The sequence below is a fragment of the Homalodisca vitripennis genome, chromosome 3, assembly GCF_021130785.1.
Source record: "Homalodisca vitripennis isolate AUS2020 chromosome 3, UT_GWSS_2.1, whole genome shotgun sequence".
Classification (NCBI taxonomy): Eukaryota; Metazoa; Arthropoda; class Insecta; order Hemiptera; family Cicadellidae; genus Homalodisca; species Homalodisca vitripennis.
In genome coordinates, this window is record NC_060209.1 from 98482874 (window position 1) to 98505418 (window position 22545).

The following is a 22545-nucleotide window of genomic DNA, read 5'->3' on the forward strand; positions in this document are numbered from 1 at the left end:
AATAACGTAGAAATCTCTTTTATTTATGCTCAATTGTTTTAATATAAAAGTAATCTTAAGTAATATGTGGAGCTGTAGGTACATTAATGATAACTATATAATTCAATATAACAATATAAATCTAGTATAGCGTAAAGGCAATAATAAATGCGTATTTTAACATTATATATATATATATATATTTCTAAAATATAGATATTTTCTAAAACACTCACTCAACAGCGGCGCCCATAGCAGGATTACGAGGCTCCATAGGGGATCGCGTTGCACACTATGGGAAGCACTGCCATAGCGCCTTCAAGAAGTGATTGGAGTAGATACGCCGCAGCTATATGCAACAGTAGATTTGCCTTAACGATTGTTGTCAGAATAAGTAGATCGCTAATAACCTAAATATCGATTCCCCTTTAATTATACAAGTGAAATAAGTGGATGGACTACCCGGTTCAGCTCAGTTCTCGCAGATGTTTGACTGTCCTTTCCGTATGGAAAGTTCATCTGCGATCAAGAACCCCGCTGGTAACCATTAGCAGCCACCATTCCAAATATATTGAGTGTTCTAAAACGATCAGATTCCAGGTTAAGTTATCGTGTATAATGGAAAAACTATCTTATTGTCGTTTATACTGTACTGTAGAGATAGATTAAGGCTCAAAGACTAAAACTCAAAACACACAAATATAGCAGAGCGAGGAAGTACATGGCACCCTTTTTCGGTGACTTGGTTTGGACGTCTGGGGGACTTGGAATGACTGTGCTGAGATTGTTATTTATTAGTACTAATTTGGCACTTAATAACTAACTTTTATCCACTGCTGGACATTTGTCTCTGCTTCTCTAGGTTTCCGATAATAGTTTATCACGGATATTTATCATCTGTAATATTTTATGAAATTGAGTTTTGGGGCGGATCTCCTCATGTATTCAGAATTTTCTTGGAACACAAGAGAGCGTTTAGAATAGTAATATGCCGATTATAGTTTTAGACTTCTTGAAGAGATTTCTTCATTCTTCCTGACTTCTGAATCTTTATTCGGTGTATGTTTTGAAGGCATTATGTATTTAAAATGTGAAATGAATAATCTGAGAAAAGTTAGAAATTTTTACACATTTCTACTGGGCACGGTAGTACAGTATACGCCGGACTTCCACGCATCGTCTGACACTTTAAGAAAGGAAGGTTTCATTTTCTGGAGTTTATTATTACAACAAACTTTCCTAAGATGTAAAGCGTTCTAAAAATACAATTTACTTTTAAAATAGTTAAAAAAAATGTTTGATAGAAAATGAATATTGCTGTGAAAATTAGTTTTTGACAAGTTAATAGCAAATATAGATTTGTCATAATGTAAATATAACGTAATTTAAAATTTTCTATTTTCTATTCCTACAATGTACATTACTACTCGTATATTCCATATTTTACATTTTGTATTATTTGACGAATGAGATACACAATCGTTATTTGTTAAGAATGTTTCAATTGACTAAATAAATGAGTAAATGGCTCGACCAAGAGAAGACATCTAAGCCATCGAATGTTCAACGGGTGAAATACATCCTGATGGTTCCAAGTTCTGAGCTTCTGCCCAGGGCTATACCGAGCCGTACGTCAGGCATACCGGATTACATCAAGAGAACGACCAGGAACGTTCTCAGCCTATTCACAGGCTGAGTCGGTCCAAAGATTACTCTGGATTTTTGTGAATCTGAGAGTGTTTATAGTTTTTCTCCTGCAACAATGAAAATATCTTAAATCTGAATTATATTTAGACAGTGTTCACACTCTTTCAACTACGCTCAGGTCCTCATATTGCAAAGTAGCCTGGGAGCTGTTGCTTTGGAACAGGGAAAATGCTAAGAAGTTCCAAAACATATGGACTCTCGTAGAAGGTAGGCTAAAAACTTGCTTTTGAGCTGGAAAAATGCGTAAAGGTCCTAGAACATTTTAACTATAACATAATTAGATTATTGGGTTGTCATTGTTACTGAGATTATAAAACTACCTGACAATATATTGTTAAAAAATTGAATTGTGTGAAGAAATTTCTTCCAAAATCGCTTCGTTACCTACCAGTAAGAGACAACTGTTGCTAAAGGGAAATTTATAGATAATACAAAAACGCTCAATGAAATGAATTAATCACAGGTATTAAATAGAAAGCGGCTGATTTTAGATTCGAGCCAAACAAAAAATTCGTATCTCATTACCATATATTATAAAAGAGACCGAACAGCCTCTCTTTCCTCCATAGAATTCTGTATTGTTTGTGGTTTACTTTATAATCCTAACCTAACCTAACCTAACCTAACCTAACCTAACCTAACCTAACCTAACCTAACCTGGGTATCTTCGTGTCAAAGTTATGCTATTAAAAAAAAAAAAAATAAAAAATTGGCTACACTCACAGCTGCCACTCAGCCTACTCAGTTTTCACCAACACTCATGAGATTCCGTTCCAACTATTCTATTACACTTTTTATTAAAAAACCCCTCGCATTGTTATATCATCTGATTATTCTTGAATTACATGTCTTCTTCTCTACTACAAGAAAACATAGCGAAATGTTCGTACTCTGGGGTCAAAGGTCAAAATGTTAGATACCTGAGTTTGAAAATTAACCACAAACTATAAATTAGAGATACAATAATGGCAGTTACGTTACAATGTACCTTGTTTATTTCTGTGTTTATTCACACACACACACACACATATATAAAATATATATAATGAATTATAAACAATCAATTTTAGTTTTTATGTCAATAACAATGAAAAAGCTGCTAGTTTTGACGCTTTCGAGCAAACTGCAACTTAATAGTTAATAGTGTTCTGTTTTTTACTATGATAATTTATAGTTATAAGAAAATAAGTTTTTAATACTTTACCATCATAAATGTTATACTTCAACGGACTATACAAAAAGTGTAAATTTAAACACCTATTTAATTGAGTACGTTTTTAAATGTACCACGGCCGGTGCCTGGTTGTGTCAACGCGCAAACCGCCACACTGCCCCGGCAAACTGACGGAAATAAACAGGCTGAATTTCAGTGCAATTCTCGTTATTGTAGCTCTACTGGTTACTTAGTGATCAACTTTCAAACTTGGGTATCTGAAATTGTAAATCCGAGATTTGTTACTCTACACAGAGTGTGTCCTAATTCTTACTATCGACTTTCATACGTACTTATCTATCTGCATTCTCCAACATATAGAGTTGTATATTTAATTTTTATGATTTTGGTTTCATTTTAATCACTCAAATTATGGGAAGGAATGCTGTATAAAATGGTGTATTAATTTGGATACCCTCAAGATATTTATATGGCTATTCGTACACGGAAGTATATTTTCTGTCATAATTAATACTAATTTCTTTTCAGTTTTTACAATAATGCTCTATAAAATCATAGAGTTATTGTAATATACCAAAAAAATAAATAATTAACGTTAAATTAAAAATTTCAGAAAGCCATTTTAAAGCTCAACTTTGCTTTCTCTGACGCTATGTTGTGAGGGAAGGATTAGTTGAAGAATCTGGGCTCCATAACTTGTAAAGTTCCACAATATTGTCGATGACACTGTGCTATTGGTACTCTGTGGGGATATCAGCGTTGTGTGATTTATCAACATCGCGGCAAGTTTTTATTGGTATTGAAATCTTCTTTGACCATAAATGTTTTTGATTTCAACGATTGAAGATTAACCTAAATATTTCAGATCAAAAGCCTTTCTGATAAAATACACACTACCATATGAACTTAATATAGTGGATCGACTTACCATAGAATCGTGATGGAGGTGTGACGTAGATTAATTTGCAGTTCAGGTAGAAATAACTACATCTCTATAATGAGAATACAACACAAGAGCTATTTTTATGTCACTCTTATTTTATGTCATGTGAATAGATTTGCACCATTATGAAAAAAAGTTTAAATGGGAACAGATATGAAGAATAAAGCCACTTAGTAAAACCATTTATTTTAGTTTTTTTTCATACCCTTAAACGTACATAGCAATCATCCTTTACTTGAGAATTCAAGCATAGCTGGTATCTTCTTTACATATTCTTTTTCAATCTTATAATTATACTGTCTTGAACTATAGTGACTGCTTTCCTTATAGCAGCAATAGTTAAACTTTTTGAATACATAGTGTGTAACGTTGAGTCTGGGAACACAATGGTGGGGCTACAGCTTGATCTCAAAAAAGCATTTGACTATCTAAGCTATGACAAGATCTTAGCATAACTATTTAGCTCTTGAACACAAGATACAGCTCTTTTATGGTGCTTTGCTTAACCTGGAGGGTAAACAACAGGTTGTTGAGGTATCCCAGAAATCAAAAGGAGTCATTACAACTTAAAGATTTGAAGTACTGCCAATGAACCGTTGTGTTCCGCAAGGATCGATCTTAGGGCCTGTATTGTTTATTTTACTTACTAATGATCATCCAGATATTCTAAATTCCTACAACTTGATACCCAAGTATTCAATCGAAAAGATTATTTATGAATATCATTTTCAATCACTTGGTCATATGAAGTAATTTATACAACTAAAGCCACAACCTCGAGTCAGTAGCTGCAACATACTCAGTTCATGTTCACTAGTCCTGTACTCTCGACTTGTTTCTTTTAACTCTTTGAGGTTGGCGATATTTGACTCGGGCCGCCGCCAGTAGCGACGGTGCACACACAGACCCGGCTGCTCTGGCTGACTGGCGACATTTTGCATAAATCTCGCATATTCCTTAGTCGATTGGTTTTAAATTGACGTCTTCTTTGCAAAACTAAATTGCCAATATTTCATGAAATCAAACATCCTTTTTGACCAATTAAATATTTCAATAAACTTGTACCGTTGTTGTTTCTTCTAGAAAAAATTACGATGTCCTGTTGAAAAATAAACTCAGAACTAATGTTTACCAAACATTAAACCTTAGTCAGCTTTTATGTACAGAGTATTGTAAGGTTTGCTCGGCTAGTGTCATTTATGTATTGAAATTTTAAACAGCCGTAATAAGAATTTGAGATGGGTTGAATAGTAATTATTTTACAACTTAAAACCATAACAATTACAGTATAAACACATTATCTTAGAAAAAAACCGTTATCTTACATGATTTATTGTTACTCTTGGAAACTAAATAAATTGCTATGAAAATAAACAAAACAGAATTTTTTTCTTTCAGGCACAATCTAAAATTACATTTTAAACACATAATCATTAATTTTATTATTTAACAAATACTACACAGTCCTCTTGAGCGTGTATTTTTGGAAGTGTTCAACGCCGTAAACCTTACCTCTTCTGTTTGGTCTGGGAGTTTAAAACGCAATGTTAATTATAATCGTAACGCTTCGAGTATAATATTTTGTGCAGACGTTTAAAAGAAGAGAAATAATTTGATATTATTTGGTTTCTTATAGGCTATTCTTAAGTTAAACTTCAAGAAAAAGCTCAAGAGTCACGCTGAATACATTTCTTTGTATTTTTAGTTACACGAAACTCGTAAGCTATGAGGTTGGCAAGGTCGGTAGACGTGTAGCCATAGGGTTGATGGTGTAGGTGGTGACTATGTCGGTGGCTATAGGCTCTGTGGTGGTGGTGGGGGCGATAGTGGTCTCAGGGGTGGTGGTAGTCTCCTCATCGCCGAAGTTACTGTGAAGTGAGGGTGGAACACAACATAGTGGACTGCCAGGGTCTCCTCGCTTCCTGGGACAGTAGGGCGCCTCGTCATTGCTGACACAGAACATCCCAGTAGCGCTGTAACACGTGATAAATTATAACAAATATGTTTTGCTGCATCACAAATATACCAGATTACAGGAATACGAGAGAGTCCGAGTTGTTACAGGGTCCACTGTAATGAAATGTACTTGTATTTTACTGCGTTCTAATTTCCTCTATGTGCGGTTTCAGCAAATGACAATTGACCAACTTCATCCCCTATAAATAATCTATATCCTTTATACTCTATATGGGACAATCGGATGTATTCTGACGTTGCAGCACAAAATTAATGCCATGCGAGCTGTAAGTAAATATATTTGTTTTAGGTTTAGATAAATACTATGGCATTTATAGATAGTGGTAATGTTTTAGGTAATGGTGAGTGAGTTTTAAAGTTTTACAAGATGTCAACCAAGTAGTTCTACAATTATAAATAATTATTTGGTCTGTAAGGTGCACAACATCAGATAATGTAAAAATCCGCGTTCTCTTCGATTTCTTGTTTCGAACAGATTTTTATGATTAACTTTGTTTGGAAAGGTAACATTGTCATGGCGGTACCAACATAAAATTCACACACTTTTAATAAATGTACACTCTGTAAAATTGTCTGAAATAGGCTACTATTTTTTTTACATTAACATACTTTTTTGATTATACAAAGAAGAACAGAACATTTCTTGACAAGGCAATCTTGAATAGAAGTCGTGAATAAATCACGCAAGATTATATCGATGCTGGTAACTGTTTCGATTTTAATTTGTTTATTTTCAAAATCGCATCAAATAGCTCGCTGCGTGAAATCAAATCATTAAAACAAGTTGTGAATAGCATAGCAATGCGGAGAGGATGCTTGTTATTTACCTACAAAGTCGTTGAGTTACTTTGTAATGTTCAATTTTACAACACTTACACACATTAAGCTTGGCAGGCGTTTTATGTGAAGATGTTGTAAATTACCTTCAATAATGGTACAGTCTTAGTTGATATACCTTTTGATATTTGAACATTAATTATTTTTTAATTGTTAACATAACATTCAGAAATATCTGTTATTTGGTAGAGATAGAAATTGTAATAGTACTTTATCTACATTTCACAAAGAAAGTATTGCAATTTTAACTCCGGCAGGGAGAGGATCCTTGGAACATCCCTGGAATTCAGATTTTGTTAATCGTAACAATACTTTTAGAATGGGTAGGGTGCAGTGGCGTAGCGAAGGGGGGGTCCCAGGGGGTCCGGACCCCCCCCGAAATTTTAAGACATATTAGAAAATAAAGCATGGAGTAGGAGAAAAAAAGGAGAGTCATATCATTTACTCTTGTCTACAAACATTAAATTGGTTGATTTAATTGATTAAAGTGACCGTTGTTAAAATATATATATTGTCCTTTCCGTTTAAATCATAAAGTATCAAACGATACATTTGGGGCTCGGCCTTTCGGATAGTGTAGTCTAATCACGGTATTGCTATAGAGCGCGGTCATGTGACGTCGCAAAGCAAACCTAAATTGTAACACGGCGAACATTCGACATCAAGCGCGCTCGTTGTGTCAACAACTCCTGGAACAACATGAGTGACATCTTCAAGAAGATGGGACAGCGTGCCTTTGGAAGCCCCGGGCAGCCAGCTAAGAGGCCTAGCTCTCCACCTGCCAGCTCGGCGCCTAAGAAGGTCGCTGCTCCAGCAAAGGGCCTTTTTAAAGGCCACAACGTCGCCACTGCTACTGTGACATCTGACCAACCTACGGCTTCGGTTTCTACGCCCAGGATACCCTTGCTATTCCTGGACAGTGTTCCGGACTGGCCTACCTACGCCAAGAAGTTGGAGGAGTTGGCGCGGGACGGCCTGACGACAACGTTCCGCGGTGTTCACTATCGCTTGAAAGTGACCACCGTGGAGGACTTCAGGGCATTTCAGCGGTACCTATGTTCCAAGAAGCTGCCCTTCTACACTCACAAACTTGGGCGTGAAAGATCGCTTAAGGTTTTGATCAGCGAACTGCCCGACACCGATGATGTGGAGCTCTTTCGATGTCTTAACTGACGAGGGCTTCGCCGTCGACGAGGTTGCACGACTTCGGACAGCCCGGGGACCTACCAGGAGCTGGCTGATCACGCTGACCAGGACAGTGAGCGAGAGAACCCTGACACCTAGCGGCTTGCCAAATCTACAACGTGACAAGCCTGCTCCACGTCAGGGTCTCAGTCACTGTCTACAAGAAGCCGGTCGGCCCGCCGCAGTGCTACCGGTGCCAAGGTTTTGGCCACGGCTCCGGAAACTGCGGGAGGGCCGAGAAAATGCGTCCGCTGCGGGAAAAATCATCTGAAGATGAACTGCCCCAAAGTCTCGACGGAGAAGGGTCACTGCTGCAATTGTGGCGTGACGGCGATCACAACGCCAACTATCGTGGGTGTCCAGCCTACAAGGAGGCCAGAGCGGCAGCTGACAAGTTAGGCCGCAAGTCCCCGGCCAACCAAACCAGCGGCGAGGCGATCAACGGCCCAGCCGCCCAAGCAACCACCGCGGGACGAGTCACTAGCGGACTCCGTATCGGAGAGTGAAGCTGAGGACGACATACCGCAGAAGAAGAAGCGCCGGAGGAAACCCCAGAACCCAGCCAACCGACTTCATCGCCCGCCAGCATCTTTGGCTGACCTTCCGGTCACACAGAGGCCAGGGCGACTCCCAGGCAGAAACTAGAGTGGCCACCTACACCAGCCACTCCGCCGCAACAAACGGAGGCACCAGCAGGTTGATGCAGCAGCAGAAGCAGCCGCCCCCGCCCAGCGCAGCCTACAAGCCGTCTTGAAATAGCTGCGCAGCTCACCGCCCCCTCACCCGGCTCTTCAATGAAGCAGTGGCCCTCAGTGGCACACCGACCAGCTGCTAGACTGCTGCAGGAGCAAATTATTCCAGTTGACAGGCAAGTCATTGAGCTCAACTGCTCAGATACTGCACACAGACCAGGAGGAGCGCCCATAGGCCATCCTAGCGACCCGACTTGGACTTGGACAGTTTAAATTAGCGACCACTTCATTCAAATTCGTCTTGGGGACGTAAAATGGCCTGCTTAGAATTGTCACGACGGCGTTGATTTTAGTGTCATTAAACTGTAGACGTGTATATAATTATCGAAAAAATATAAAAAAATCACTTTCGGTTGGAAAATAACACTTTAAACGCTCTACTGGTAAGAAGTTATCCGACTACTTTGGATTTCACTGACTGAGGTATTATTTCATTTTCCTTGGTATATTCCGATCGGAAGTGATTATTTTTGTTTTTTTCTCGATAATTATATATGTATTTAGTCGGCGTTGAATTAATACCTAAAATCAATGTCCTACACAAAATTATAAATACCACTCTTACCTCAACCACTCAACCAGTGAAATCCAAAAATCTTCAAAACTTGAATCTGTAGAGCTTTTCTTCGGTATTTACCGACCGGAAGTGATTTTTTCGTCGATAATTATATAGGTAGTCGAGTACAGTTTATTGATAACAAAAAAATCGTCGTCCTAACTCAATCAAAAATACCACATTTACCTCATTAAGAGTTTTTCAGGTGTATTTTATTTCCGACCGAAAGTGATTTTTTGGATTTTTTCCGATAATTATATACTACTCGTCTACAGTGTAATGATACAAAGAATTGTCATTATAACTCATTCATAAATACCTCAAATCGGCTTACCAAAGTAGCCGAACTTCTAATCAGTAGAGTTTTTCCGGTGCATTTTCCGACCGTTAGTTTGATCTGTACCCGAGCAACGCTCGAAAATTGCCCTCCTTTTCTAAAGGGTTTCGGCCGTCAGTGGCCCAATGTCCCCGAAGGGGTATTTCATTTTTTCCAAAGAATAATAATTGTATCAATTATACGCTTGAGTGAAGCTCTGTTTTTGTTCTTTTTCTTTCTTATCCAGTGAATCCAACATCACTTTGGTGCCTTATACTCGGCCAGAAATCGAACTTTGTAAAGTTTCTGTAGCTATACAGAAAAATTTGTGGTACCAGAGTTGCTGTGAGAGTTGAATTTGCCTATTACATCTTTACACTTTCTATAAGGCGTAGTTTACTAAAGTCCATATTTTTGGTATTTACCTTTTACCAGTGAACTCATTGGCAAATAACACACAAAACTTACCCCGGATCCCCCGAGTTTCGGACCCCCCCCCGAACGAAATTTCTGGCTACGCTACTGGTAGGGTGGGCAGTTGTTACTCATAATTCCAAATAACACTATAAATTATATATTAAATGCTTCACTGTGGTGTGAATTTTAATTTATTTTCAAATTTTATTGTCATTGTTACTGTTTACTTGAGGAATATTTTGACATATAGAGGTTACTGGTATCCTATTCTGCATCTTCCAGTATACCTAAACAAATCACATACAAATGTTTGTTGTGAATATTAATATGGAAACTACACATATAGTTTAAGCGTATTATTTTTCTAATAGACTGTTTCAAATATTAATGATTTTCAAATAATGCCAAGATGTTAAGATAAACCAATGTTAAAGGCTTGTAGGATTTTTATTAAATTATCTTTGGAGGGAGTTTTGAAATTTAAAGTCAATTTAAAGTATGATAAATGTTTAGGAAGCGTGGCCTTGTTAAAATGCAACTATGGTAATTTGAGAATAAAGAAAAATCCAACCTGTCTGGAGTGTTTTGACCTATCAGGACAGGTGGAGCGTGTCGTTTCCAGTCCTGTATCCTGTCGCCCCCGTGGCAGCGACGAGTGCAGGGCACAGCTACCCTGGCGGTGGCAGGGTCCAGGCTCTCTGCCATGTAGCACACGCTGCGGATGTGGCTGCACAGCTGCTCGTCTAATATACAAACATAGCTCAATGCGAGTATATCCATGATTTCAATACAAGAAAAGGTTTAAGGTGGATCAATAGACTCATATCCTAAACGCAATACGTTTACCACAATGACTATACTGAGTAAATTCAATTTATAAAACTTACAGTTTGATTTACAGACAAAAACTGTTGAACTAACCTCGTTAGGAGCTAATAGCTCTTGAACCCAAATATGAGACGTATACCCAATCCAACTGCAAATAAACTTACTTGTGTGTAGTGTTGGCATTGAATTTGAGAGCGGATGTAGTGAAACAATGTGGAGTTTTACCTCGTAAGATCAACGTTAAACATGAAACACTTTTTCCCTCTTATTGTTGATCGTACAATCAAGAGGATCTCATTTTAAATATATGATTAATACACATCCAAACGGGGTTTGAGTTTTCTTGGAAAGTGCATACAAACAATTTAGTTCAAACAAGTTTCAGATTTTTCCTGAATAACCAATAAAAATATTAAAAAATAAAAACAGTTCAAATAAATTTAATTGAATATTACCATTTATACTTATACCTAGTTATTAAAAAAAAGATGGCAGCCAGTAATTTGGATAATTGATGGGCTCTTAAACTCAGTAATTCTGATGTACTTAAAGAGAAAATGATTTATAACAAACATTTCCAAACAGAAGGTGTATTGTCTGGTATTGAATCTTATTAATATACTCATCCTGATTTGAAATATTAAGACATAGTTCGATCAGTATCAAATCGATTTTTCTCATTTCATAATCGCACATGCCTGAAGACAAACCAAAAACTGGTATTTATATCCTGTATTTGTATTACCAAATCGGCGAAAATCGGCTTAAAGTGATCTACATTTTCCACTTACTTGTGGTGTTGTGACAGAAAGGCTGTGCCCGGCCGCCATTGACGCATATGTCGATGTGACCCGCTCTCCTGTTGTCTCCAAATGTCGAGGAGGTGTGAATCACTTGTACCACCTCGGCGTCAGAAGCATCCAGCCGGTGTTTGGGCTGTGACTTGATCAGGGGCCGAGCCGGGTCTAGGCCTGCAACATTCCAAGTACAAACTGTGTTTCAGTGGGGTAAGGAATAAAAAGTTAGTGGTTCTATTATTCAGTTACTTGGTTGCCAGTTTTAAGGATGGCTAGTTTACTAAAATCCTACATTATATTCTTTGGTCAGACATTATCAAATGTTAATAATATACCGGAAACTGATGTCAGAAAATTAATAGGGATCATTGTCTTGAGTCAATATCCTTTTAAGATTCTATGACAGGAACGTACTTGTTCAATATTTATCTGGCAACAACCGATAGTTCTTTCAAACAAAAGCTGTTACTTGTTTGGTAAACATTTTCTGAAACAAGTAATTGTTGTTTGTCAGTATATAAATACAGTCATAGAAGATAGGTCCATGACAATATTTCAATCGTGTTTTTTTACTTAGACAACCCGAAGTCTCACAAGGGTAGAAAGTATTCCTTGTGTGGGGAAAAGATGAGATTTCACACCTAAACATCTTGTATATATGTCTGAAACTCGACAAAATCCTTCAAGATTCCGAATCTGGCCTTTTGTAATCGTATTTTATAGCCTACCTTGGCTAGAAAAACGGTTACCTTAATTCATCTAATTACACAATTATCCTCATCCTTCATTTTTAATTCATTTTTAAATTTGAATATTATATTACGCTTGCACCTTAGCTATACATGTATCTGCTATCAGCAAGATACGCCACCATAAGAAACTACGAATTTTGAAAGTTGAGTGAGATAACTGAAATGGGTGCATGAAATTAAAACTGGTACAGTCCATACTGCATTTATAGCGCATTAACTACGTTAGAATAAGGTTTATACATACAAAATTTAGTTTTAGAAATTACACACTTAAAAATAAATTAGCAACTGTATAATACGCACCTTTTTAGTTGTGCTATTGTTGATGTATGTATATGGTAACATTATTTGCAAGCTTGTATTGTCTTTATAAATGACACAATTTAGATTTTTTGAACGGAGTAGTAACGGCGTAAGAGCCTATATACTTAGCTCTTACGTCGTTTTACTATATATATATATATATATATATATATATATATATATATATATATATATATATATATATATATATATATATATATATATATATATATATATATATATATATATATATATATATATAGTAAAACTACGTAAGAGCTAAGTATATAGGCTCTTACGCCGTTACTACTCCGTTCAAAAAATCTAAATTGTGTCATTTATAAAGACAATACAAGCTTGCAAATAATGTTACCATATACGGTATATATATTGTAGAATATGGGCCATTTACAATAAACACGCGAGTTTGGAATACTCGAATGCAAAAAATGATACTGAACTTTCTGGAATAAAAGGAAATGAGGACAGGACGAGAGGAACTACTGACCAATAATGCGGTGCATGCGGAAAAGCAGGTAGTTTGCGGCGACTCCGCACACATGAGCACCCAAAGAGTGTCCAATACAGGAGGTGCGGGAAACCGGAACGCCGGAATCCCTAAGGAACGCCAGAAACTGAGCCACACAACGAGACACTGGCCGCAGATTGTGGACAGCTGCAGGGTAGCAAGGAATAGCCGCTAGTTCACCCCAGTCCACCACGAAGACATTGTGTCTCCCATGCTTCATGTATGCTGCAAATAGTCACAAGTCAGACAATCATAAATGTAGTTAGTCATAAATACAAATTTAACTACTCAATTTAAAAGGATTACAGACTTAACCAAGGTACAATTCTTACCGTCTCTGAGGACACCAATGGGCAAGACGTCAGTGACTCCAGCATAACCATGGATCAACACGACGGTGTCCAACGAGTGGTCGTAGTGACTGGAGTGGAGCCACCCTGGAGACATCACATCTAGCCTCTCCACATGAGGTCTACCCTCATCGTTCCTGCAACAGTGGAAAAATAAGCAAATGTTGCACTTGTGTGTGCGTTTTCCAGTGTTAATGAAAATCAATCAAGGACACCAAACAAACCTTGCAGATGTTAAGTAAGCTTTCGGAAAAATATAATTCCTTATTCGCTTCTATAGTTTGGTACGAGACCTGATGCTTGTCATATTATTCGCGTATATGAATGATTTTGCATTCAGAGAAGAGAACAATGAAAGGAGGTGAATGTTTATGATCAGCATCATTGCCAACCACTCTCTGAAGGAAAATGATGTAACCATTAACGGTTTTGGGATTAAGGAAATGTAACCCTAATTCTCTAGTCATCCTGTAATAAATAGTCTTTTAGCGCATTTAAAGCTAACATCTTACAACACTCCTATTTAAAGTATTTAAATCTTTCAGTGCCTTTTTTGGTACATTCTTTTTTTATTGTCTTGGGAACGCATCTTCATCGGTGTTTGTGGATAGTCTCAAATGTATTAGAAGAGAGATAACAAATTAAAGGAAACACGAATGAAACTGCAAAAGCTCGAATAAACAATTAATTTGAAAAGCTAAAATTTTAGACTTTGCCATACATCTTGATTAGTTTTTCGTATCCTGTTGCATAATTCATGAAACGTTTAAATATGTTTAAAAAATGTCAATATAATGATAGAAAATTAGTTTAAATTATTTGTTTAACGAATTTTCAAATTTAATGTATTTTAAAGTATATATATATATATATATATATATATATATATATATTTTATAATTAAGAACTATTTCAAAATATTTTAATTTTTCACAAGTACGTTCCTTTGTTTAGTTTCTGAACAGTTGAAATTCAAAATACTTATTTTTTTATTTTAGACTTCTTACAGTAATACGTGCTAAAATAAAATTTGTATTTTGTCAATAACTTTAAGAAAATTATTTTAGTTATAAATATAAAATTTTTCTAGATTTTATACTGCATTTATTTAATAGTCAACTTTTGTAAATTTTATGCTTTTAAAGTTTGCTTGAATGTTTACAGTTCATATGTTCATAAATATCAGTAATATGTTAATATTCCATTGACTATATCATAACTAAACTATTAGCATTGATAGATATCCATGCTCTAACTTTATTTTCAAACGGTACGGTATGCAAATACCCTCAGAATTACAAAATGTTGTGAATGCAGCATACCACTTTAGTTATAGAAAAAATCAAATATTTAATAAATCTAATAGCCGTAATGAAATCTTCGTAATTATTTAAAGGCCAGGTATTTGATTTATTTTTAGATGGTACACATGGTGTTCTGATGATGGATGGACACTTGAGTTATATATATTTCTAGACATCATGGCCAATGAGAGAATCTGAGATAACTCTGAAAAACTTAGTTCTCAGACCAAGATTTTTAAGTGGTTCGAGAATTCACATTAAACTACATAGTCCTTGGTTTTATTTCTTTGTTAATGAATGGGAACTTCTAAGGATTGGTAGGTTTTAAATTGTATCTGAACTACATCTGTGTGAAATTAAATGCTGCAGTACTTACTGTCGCATTTACTTTCACTGTATGCACCAGCAATTAGGATTGGATGTTTTCCTATAATTAAGTTTCAAACAGGCTCCGATGGTCTCTATACCTGCCAGGCGTGTAGAGGTAGTAGAAGATGTTGGGGTCCGGGCAGTGGTCTCTGTCACCTCCTCTCCTCCAGATACAATCCTCTCTGGTCAAGTTATGTCCTATCATACCCAGGCTCAAAGCATGGTGCAGAGGTCCTTCAGCCACCACATCTGCAGAAATCATGGAACATCTCTCAATTACAATAATTTAAAAAAATGGTTTAATAGAATTTATAATTTGGTTTGTACATAATTTTAATATTTAGATTAGCAGTAAACTCTATAATGTAAACTTTAACTTTTAAATCACAGAGACATATTTTTAGTACAAATATAGTATAGTATAATTTAATTAACGATTTTGATTAACATAATCATACCAGCATGTTATCATGGGTATTAACATTTTCCATATAACCTTGAACGGCCACAACATCCGTTTGGTATGAATGACCAACTGTGTCATCGATTTGCCAACGGCTGCGGCTGCGGGCTTCGACCGTGTAGCCCGTATTCCCTGTAAACATCCCGTATGGTCTGTGGTGCAAATTAGAAGTTTTTTCCACCCCACAAAAAGTCTTTTAACAGTGCCCTATTGTGTCATATCATATGGGATATGGGTATGACATCCTCTTGGAACTGAGGATGTTATTTCAAATTGTAATACATTTTTAGGTCTATCAGTTATTTTTACATTTTTTATCCCTCCTTCAAAATAGGTTAGGTTTGCACATTTTCTTTTTTGATCACCTAATTTACAGTTCGAGGACTTTAGCTGTGCGCGTGACCTTGAGTGTGTGGTTATAGGCGAGAGGGGTGGCGGGGTAGCATTATGCGCTGCGTCCCGAAAACATTTCCTGTGACTCATGGGTAAAACCCTCCTTTCAGGAATCGTAATGACCCAAATAACTCATCACATTTGCTAAAATCAGTCTGTTTTTGACAGTGCTGATTATGGTGGAATTAAATAATAAGAGAATACCAAATAATAGCAATAATAGGGCTTATCCTTGTTTTTCAGTTGCTATTGTGTTTTTTAAAATAACGTATTTGTCAATACTAATCTGCAAATCTAAATCGTGAGTTTAAAGTCGTTAAAGAAATTTTTGCGCCTTCATCTCAGCGGCTAGCACGTAAATGCAACCCGCCACACAGATAGCGTTTATTTGTTGAAAGGGTAGTATTGAGCACAGCTAAATTCCTCCAACTGTACTTTGCAGTTCCTGTTTGATACTGCCATTAACATACATTTTCAAATGATATAGTTTATTTGAATTAAAGCTCTAGTTGGTACGTCAACAACTCAAGATACAAAATAACTGTTGATGTACAGTGCCACTGGGTTTCAAATTGGTTCTTCCCTGGAAAAAAAGAGTTGAATTTAAGCCATTGCAACGTTCAATACCGCCAGTAAGGGGGCTTTTCAAGACTGCTGTACTGAAAATTTGAGTGTCAAAGACTGTCTCTCTGGCCGGATTGGATAATAACAACCTTTGGACTATAATTACTATAAGAAAGATGACCATCAAACAAGGGGGCATTGGGTGAGGTTTCTTAAAAACCTGATTATTTACTTACAACATATGTTACTTTCTATTTAAATTTTCGAGGAAGACCTAAATAGCTTCAATATAAGAGAGCGCGATATTGTAAATACTGAACGCCTAAGATTACACTGCCAACAAATGTAGAAAAATGCCTTTTTTAGACATAAAACACCGTTTAAGATATTCCTGAGAAGGATATAGAAGAATTCTGTATTGGAAAATGCTTGTTAGTCCTAGATTTCTGACTCACCAGTAACAGCTCCCGCTAGAGCACGCGATTGCTATTCACCACACGCTCGGCAGTGTTTAGCCCACGTGACACTGCAGAAGCGGGCCATACTTCCGGATTCTTCACCAAGAGGTGTCATGTCCTGTTGACACGAGCGGTCAAACTGAACGTAAAGGCCTCTTTTACCTTTTCTTGAATACAATTATAAGTTTAGTATTATTTATAAATACAACGTTGTATATTTTTTGAGAGTGTTTAGAGATAAAGTTTGTTACAATGATTTAATTTTGTGTTTATTAATTTTAATTATCCAGCCCACTATATCAATAAGCAACCACTGCAAAAAGGACGAGGCTTTCAATGGGGGCACACAATTGTGAACCTCGAATCTTTAATCGAAATAGTATAACGTCTCAGAGAGAAAACTAATTTTTATAAAGTCATATACGAAGATATTCGACATGAATGCATTGGAGCCCAGATCTCATTATCTGAATCTTTTTCGTAATTGGTATCCTAGTTGGTGAGAGGTCTTGAACCGGCTTTGGTGTAATCGGGAAACACCTAACACCCGTTTCCACCCGCCTTGTTACACCAGGCGCGGAGGCTGCTGTAGCCTACTTGTAGGCCTTTAAGCAATTTTACTACCAGAGAATCCTGCACTCAATTATATTTGTATGTTTCTTTTAAAATGTGATTCTCGTCAGCATGGTGCAATTCATTTCACAAAGAATATACATATTTTTGAAATTGAGAAAATGCATTAAAAACATGATCAAAGTATGAGTGACTAAAATTTGCTCCCAAAACATAAAAATTAAAGAAATGTGGTATGTTTCAAATTATAAATCAAAATTGTACGAAACTTTCAAAGCCTAAATGTTATACATGAAAGAAAGTTAATATAATCTTGGATAACAATCTATTGTTGCATACATAATCTGATACGATCCGATTAAAAACACATTACTCATTTACATTCTAGTAAATATTTTTTAATTTCTCAGAGAAATTACACAAATTTTTTTCGAGGCTCTTCAGGTAAATGTTAACCTCCGTTCAGTGATATTTTTGCGAACACAATATTAAACTAATGGTTGACATCATTAGGTCTACTAATCGTTGATGCAGGGAGTGTCCTTGACCCTTCGATATAACAGATGTATTCTTGGATGCTGAATCAATACAAGGTAAGATAACAAAACTACTCAAATAACTTCAACCAAACTTTGACAAACGTTATATTACAGAATCTGTCAATAAAAAAGTGAATTTGCAAAATCAATGCCTGATTTTTGAAAACTTTATAACAAATCCAATATCATGTTAAGTTATGAAATTGGATGACAAAGCAATCACATGTTGCGGATTTAGTTAGTTCTCATATGCAGTTTCGTTTTTCCACAGTGAAATAATAGTTCAATAATGGAACTAACAATAGCTAAGAATTATTTAGAATGTGTTAATTTATTTGCACCTAACCTGTGTTCATATTCAAATCAAGTATTTGCGGTGCGTTCCTTTTTCAATTGGTTTCTAATACAATGACAAGAAATACATTGATATACAGAGGAAGTAATGCCATATTTTTTTGCTGATATGAACATACAGATAGATATATAAGTATTAGAATAGTAGAATTTAAAGATGTTCTACAGAGATTTGAAAGTAACTCTAGGAATGCTAATGTTCTGGCACCTGTATTGTGGCCACGAATACCTCGTCTGTGTGGAGAGACGTCATTAATATCCTGTTCTGTATCTCATGGAATGACCTCAGCAAGTTGTCAGTGGAGATTGGAACTTTCTTAATGGTCTTTGAATAAACATAAGCTCAGAAAACTCATTTAACAAAAACGATATGTGTGTATTAAATTATCGTAGGCCTAGTAACCACGAAAATTGTGTTCAAATACAAGGTCTCCAAGAAAGATTTTCTGTCTAAGTTAGAACTGGGATCCAGAAAAAGCAAATGGTAAGACTCTACATACTACCGATACTCCTAAGCTCATAATTAAAACTTATATTTAGTATTCTTGAGGAATATTCTTCTAGATCTACAACATCTAACTAAGGATAAACTATTCAATTGTGCATTTGATGAGACAATGAGAACAAAATTCATCAGGATTACGCCGGATGGCTGTTGGGTATACAAGTTACAAGAGAACTGTTGTAGTCTATGTGTCTATGATGTCGAAACCATGCAGAGTTCGTCGACGACTTTTTTGAATCTTTACAGGCGTATGTGAACTCCATATTCCAGGTGTCAAGTCTGTGACGGTGTCAGATTTCAGAGGCTGCAATAAGTGGAAGATGAAATAGAGTTAAACTCAACATTTGTATTGAACGCTGTTATTTAAATGTTACCTAAGTATAACTTAGGTAACACCAATAAATTGGTCGCGACGGATTGCCTAATCTTACGGCACTAAGTTTTTTCCTATCAAAGACGTATTCAGAAGCAAATATTGGGGAAGCTGTACTTAAAAGCTAAATACTCTTATTATGAGAGAGCTGTATTGCACAACGATTTCCAGTGACGTTTCGTAAAGCCGGAGGCCAAACTTATAAGGATCTTCTTAGATTTCGGAATATCATTCAATCCACTGAAATGAAATACTTTAAACTGTGTAAATGTGTTATTTTGTATATAAATTAATAACATTATTTACTTACTATGATTTAAATATGTTATAAAAAAGATAACATATAATTACATTTAAATTCTTCCTTGTTGATGGAAGAAGTATCTGTAAAAGTATATTTGAATCAAGTACAGCTTTATTATATATGAAGTATACATAAATTAACAAATTCCAAATAAGCTGTTATTTGTTTCAATGTTGAACTGTTACATTATTATAGAATAACTTTAGACGGCTCATGTGAGATAGGAATGTACTTTCAATAGTTAAGTAGTTTAGTTACCGGTTTTTGATACATAAAATGCCATTCGACTTGTTATAAGATGTTCCACAAAAAGTTATTTTCTTACCTTTTTTGTAAAATTGATGTTTTAGATGTATTACCATAAACATTTTAAATAACCACAAGTTTGAAATTCCATTAGAAAATTTCACTAAACATTGATATTGGTAGCTTTTGTGAACCTAAAGGATTTACTAAAGTTTTGTTATAGTTGTTGTGGTAAAATAAGAAGTAAAATATTACTTTTTACTAAAATACACATAAGTTACAGTCGGAAACGAAGAGACAGGCCGTTGCTTGCACTTATAGCCTTTGTCTCATTTTGGTCCGTGGAACAATATCCTAAAGTTTGTAAAATAAGTTCTCAAACATGCTATACATGGAAATTTAAAATTTGGAATACACTTGCGAGTAAGACTATAAATATAGCAAATACGTAATATATGGAATTTTATATCAAATAGCTTATCAAAGGCTTAGTATGAATATCCAGAGTAAATCAGACTTAGCTTACAAGTCAGCATTCGTTTTATCTAGAGTAGTTTAACAGAGGAGTATGGCATAGGCTCAACATGTTGTAACCACATTTGTTATATTATAGGCTACATGGCTATTGAGTTCATTATAATTTTAAACATATGTAGTATATGACTTAATACAATGCTTGTACGAGTCCAATTCTATTTATGTATGTTAAAATAAATGTTGCAAATTAATTCTAGTTTGAAATTGTATTGTATTATTGTTGTAATGAGCTAGTTAATGTTATACACACCAGAAACGAACGCTAGGAGAAGGCAGGCGAGCGCAGACAGTGAGTGTTGACACATGACGAGCGGAGCGAGCTGTGAACTGAGGTGACACCTAGGCCTACTGTACTGTATCCTCCAGTAGTAAGCGCCAGCGCATAACGGGCGACATACTGCAACTTCACTGGAAGTGATTTACACATTTTTGTGTCCCTTCTGGAGATTATTAAATGTGAAATGGCGTTTGCCTGTAGAATAGAATATAATACGGACAGGTGTGAGATTTCTAGTGTTTCCATTCCTGATAGAAGCCATTTATGTACGAAAAGAAGATAATTGCGATCATATAATATGGTGTTTATACAGAAAAAAACCCATAGACCGTAATCATATAGCTTTCAAACTTAATTGATTTTTAACATGCTCATGTATTTTTGAAAATATGATGTAAAACTAATTGGTGAAATGTTTTTGGAGACATTGTCAATATTAAAATATTTTCAATGAATTAAAGAGCTATAACCATTATAAGAAGGAAACGAATTTTATCGAAAGGATTTTAAAATATTGTTTGTTTCTTGATTCATGCTGATGATTATTTGAGAAAATCTGAACATAAATCAAATTACTTATTTAATTACTGATAAGTAACCAACAATTTTATAATACTCTAATGTATATAAAGTATAAATGTATTAATTCTTATTTGTATAATTAAATGTATACTATTATTTGCTGCTTTGATTAAATTTAATCAAAATTATGTTATATTATACGATTGATTTTATACTATTGTTCATATTTAACCCACTCACTGTCTAATATTTTCGTAGAAAGAGTTCACAAAGTACCAAGTAAATCATATATCTTGTTGTATGAATTTCCGACAGGACACCAACGTTTGATAGCAGAGTATTAAGGGCTAATTTATCCCTACCTTAGCTACGTTTAAATCTGAAGATACGTAAAGAAACAGACCTGAACTTTAAGTTCAAAAAAGGGCTGTTCGACAAATTTTCCATCTTCAGAGCAGGCGTTCTTGTAAGTCATATTCCCATTTACATAACTTAATGATACTCCTTTCAATATGTATACAGAAATCAGTTAGTTCTCTTTGTTAGTAAAAACATGCACCTACTCCTGAGTCTCCAGACTATCATACCTACAATCTCTATACAATTAACAACTCCAAAACTTAAAACCACTTTCTATGAGAAACAATGGTTAGTATACAATGGTTCAAGACTCTCAAACCCTCTACTGGGTTCGCTGAAGAATGAAGATTAATGATAACATGAGCGTGTTTGAGAGACAGTTAAAAGAGTTGTTGTTGCAGGGTTGCAATTACAGCTGTGAGGATTCCCCTCGCCCAATAATTTTAGCTTTATGGCCATCTGTAATTAAAGGTTTTCATTTTTTATCACTTTAAGTAGACCTTTAAGTAATATGTATGTAAAAGAGTTACACATTTACTATGTAAAAACCAATGTAAATCGAGAAAGATATAACGCTATTGTGTTGATTTTTTATCTGTTTCAATAAATAATTTATTCCTTCTTTCTCGTTATTTCTTGTACGAAAATTAAATTAAACTAAACATGGAGAAAGGAATATTTGCCATATTTTCCCTTTTTGCGTTTTATGTCACTTTAAAGCGAATTTAGCCAACTTGCATCTGTTGTGATGCAAATTAATCTATCCTTACGTTGAAAAAAAGTTTATTTTTTAAGAACAAAAGTGTGGTAAAAAATAATTTAATCCATTTATGTTGGAAAAAATAAACTTTAACAATACCTGATCATATATTACTGCAAAATTCTTTAATTATATGCTTTGGAAACGAGATCAAAACAAGAATATATAACCTCCTCCCTATAGGATCTGTTCTAATCATTGAATCAGTGGTATTTGGTAATATCCAAACGCGTTGATATAAT

General features: G+C 35.4%; 1 protein-coding gene across 1 annotated transcript; it reads right to left on the reverse strand.

Moving 5' to 3' along the window:
• Positions 1-3969: 3969 nt before the first annotated feature.
• LOC124357234 (phospholipase A1 VesT1.02-like) lies at positions 3970-20722 on the reverse strand. Its single transcript, XM_046808788.1, has 7 exons — positions 20635-20722; positions 15174-15324; positions 13385-13539; positions 13032-13277; positions 11463-11642; positions 10415-10586; positions 3970-5776 (listed from the first exon to the last, which is right to left on the reverse strand). The coding sequence occupies exons 1-7, from the start codon at positions 20687-20689 to the stop codon at positions 5527-5529; spliced, it is 1209 nt and encodes a 402-aa protein (XP_046664744.1). The 5' UTR covers positions 20690-20722; the 3' UTR covers positions 3970-5526.
• Positions 20723-22545: the final 1823 nt, after the last annotated feature.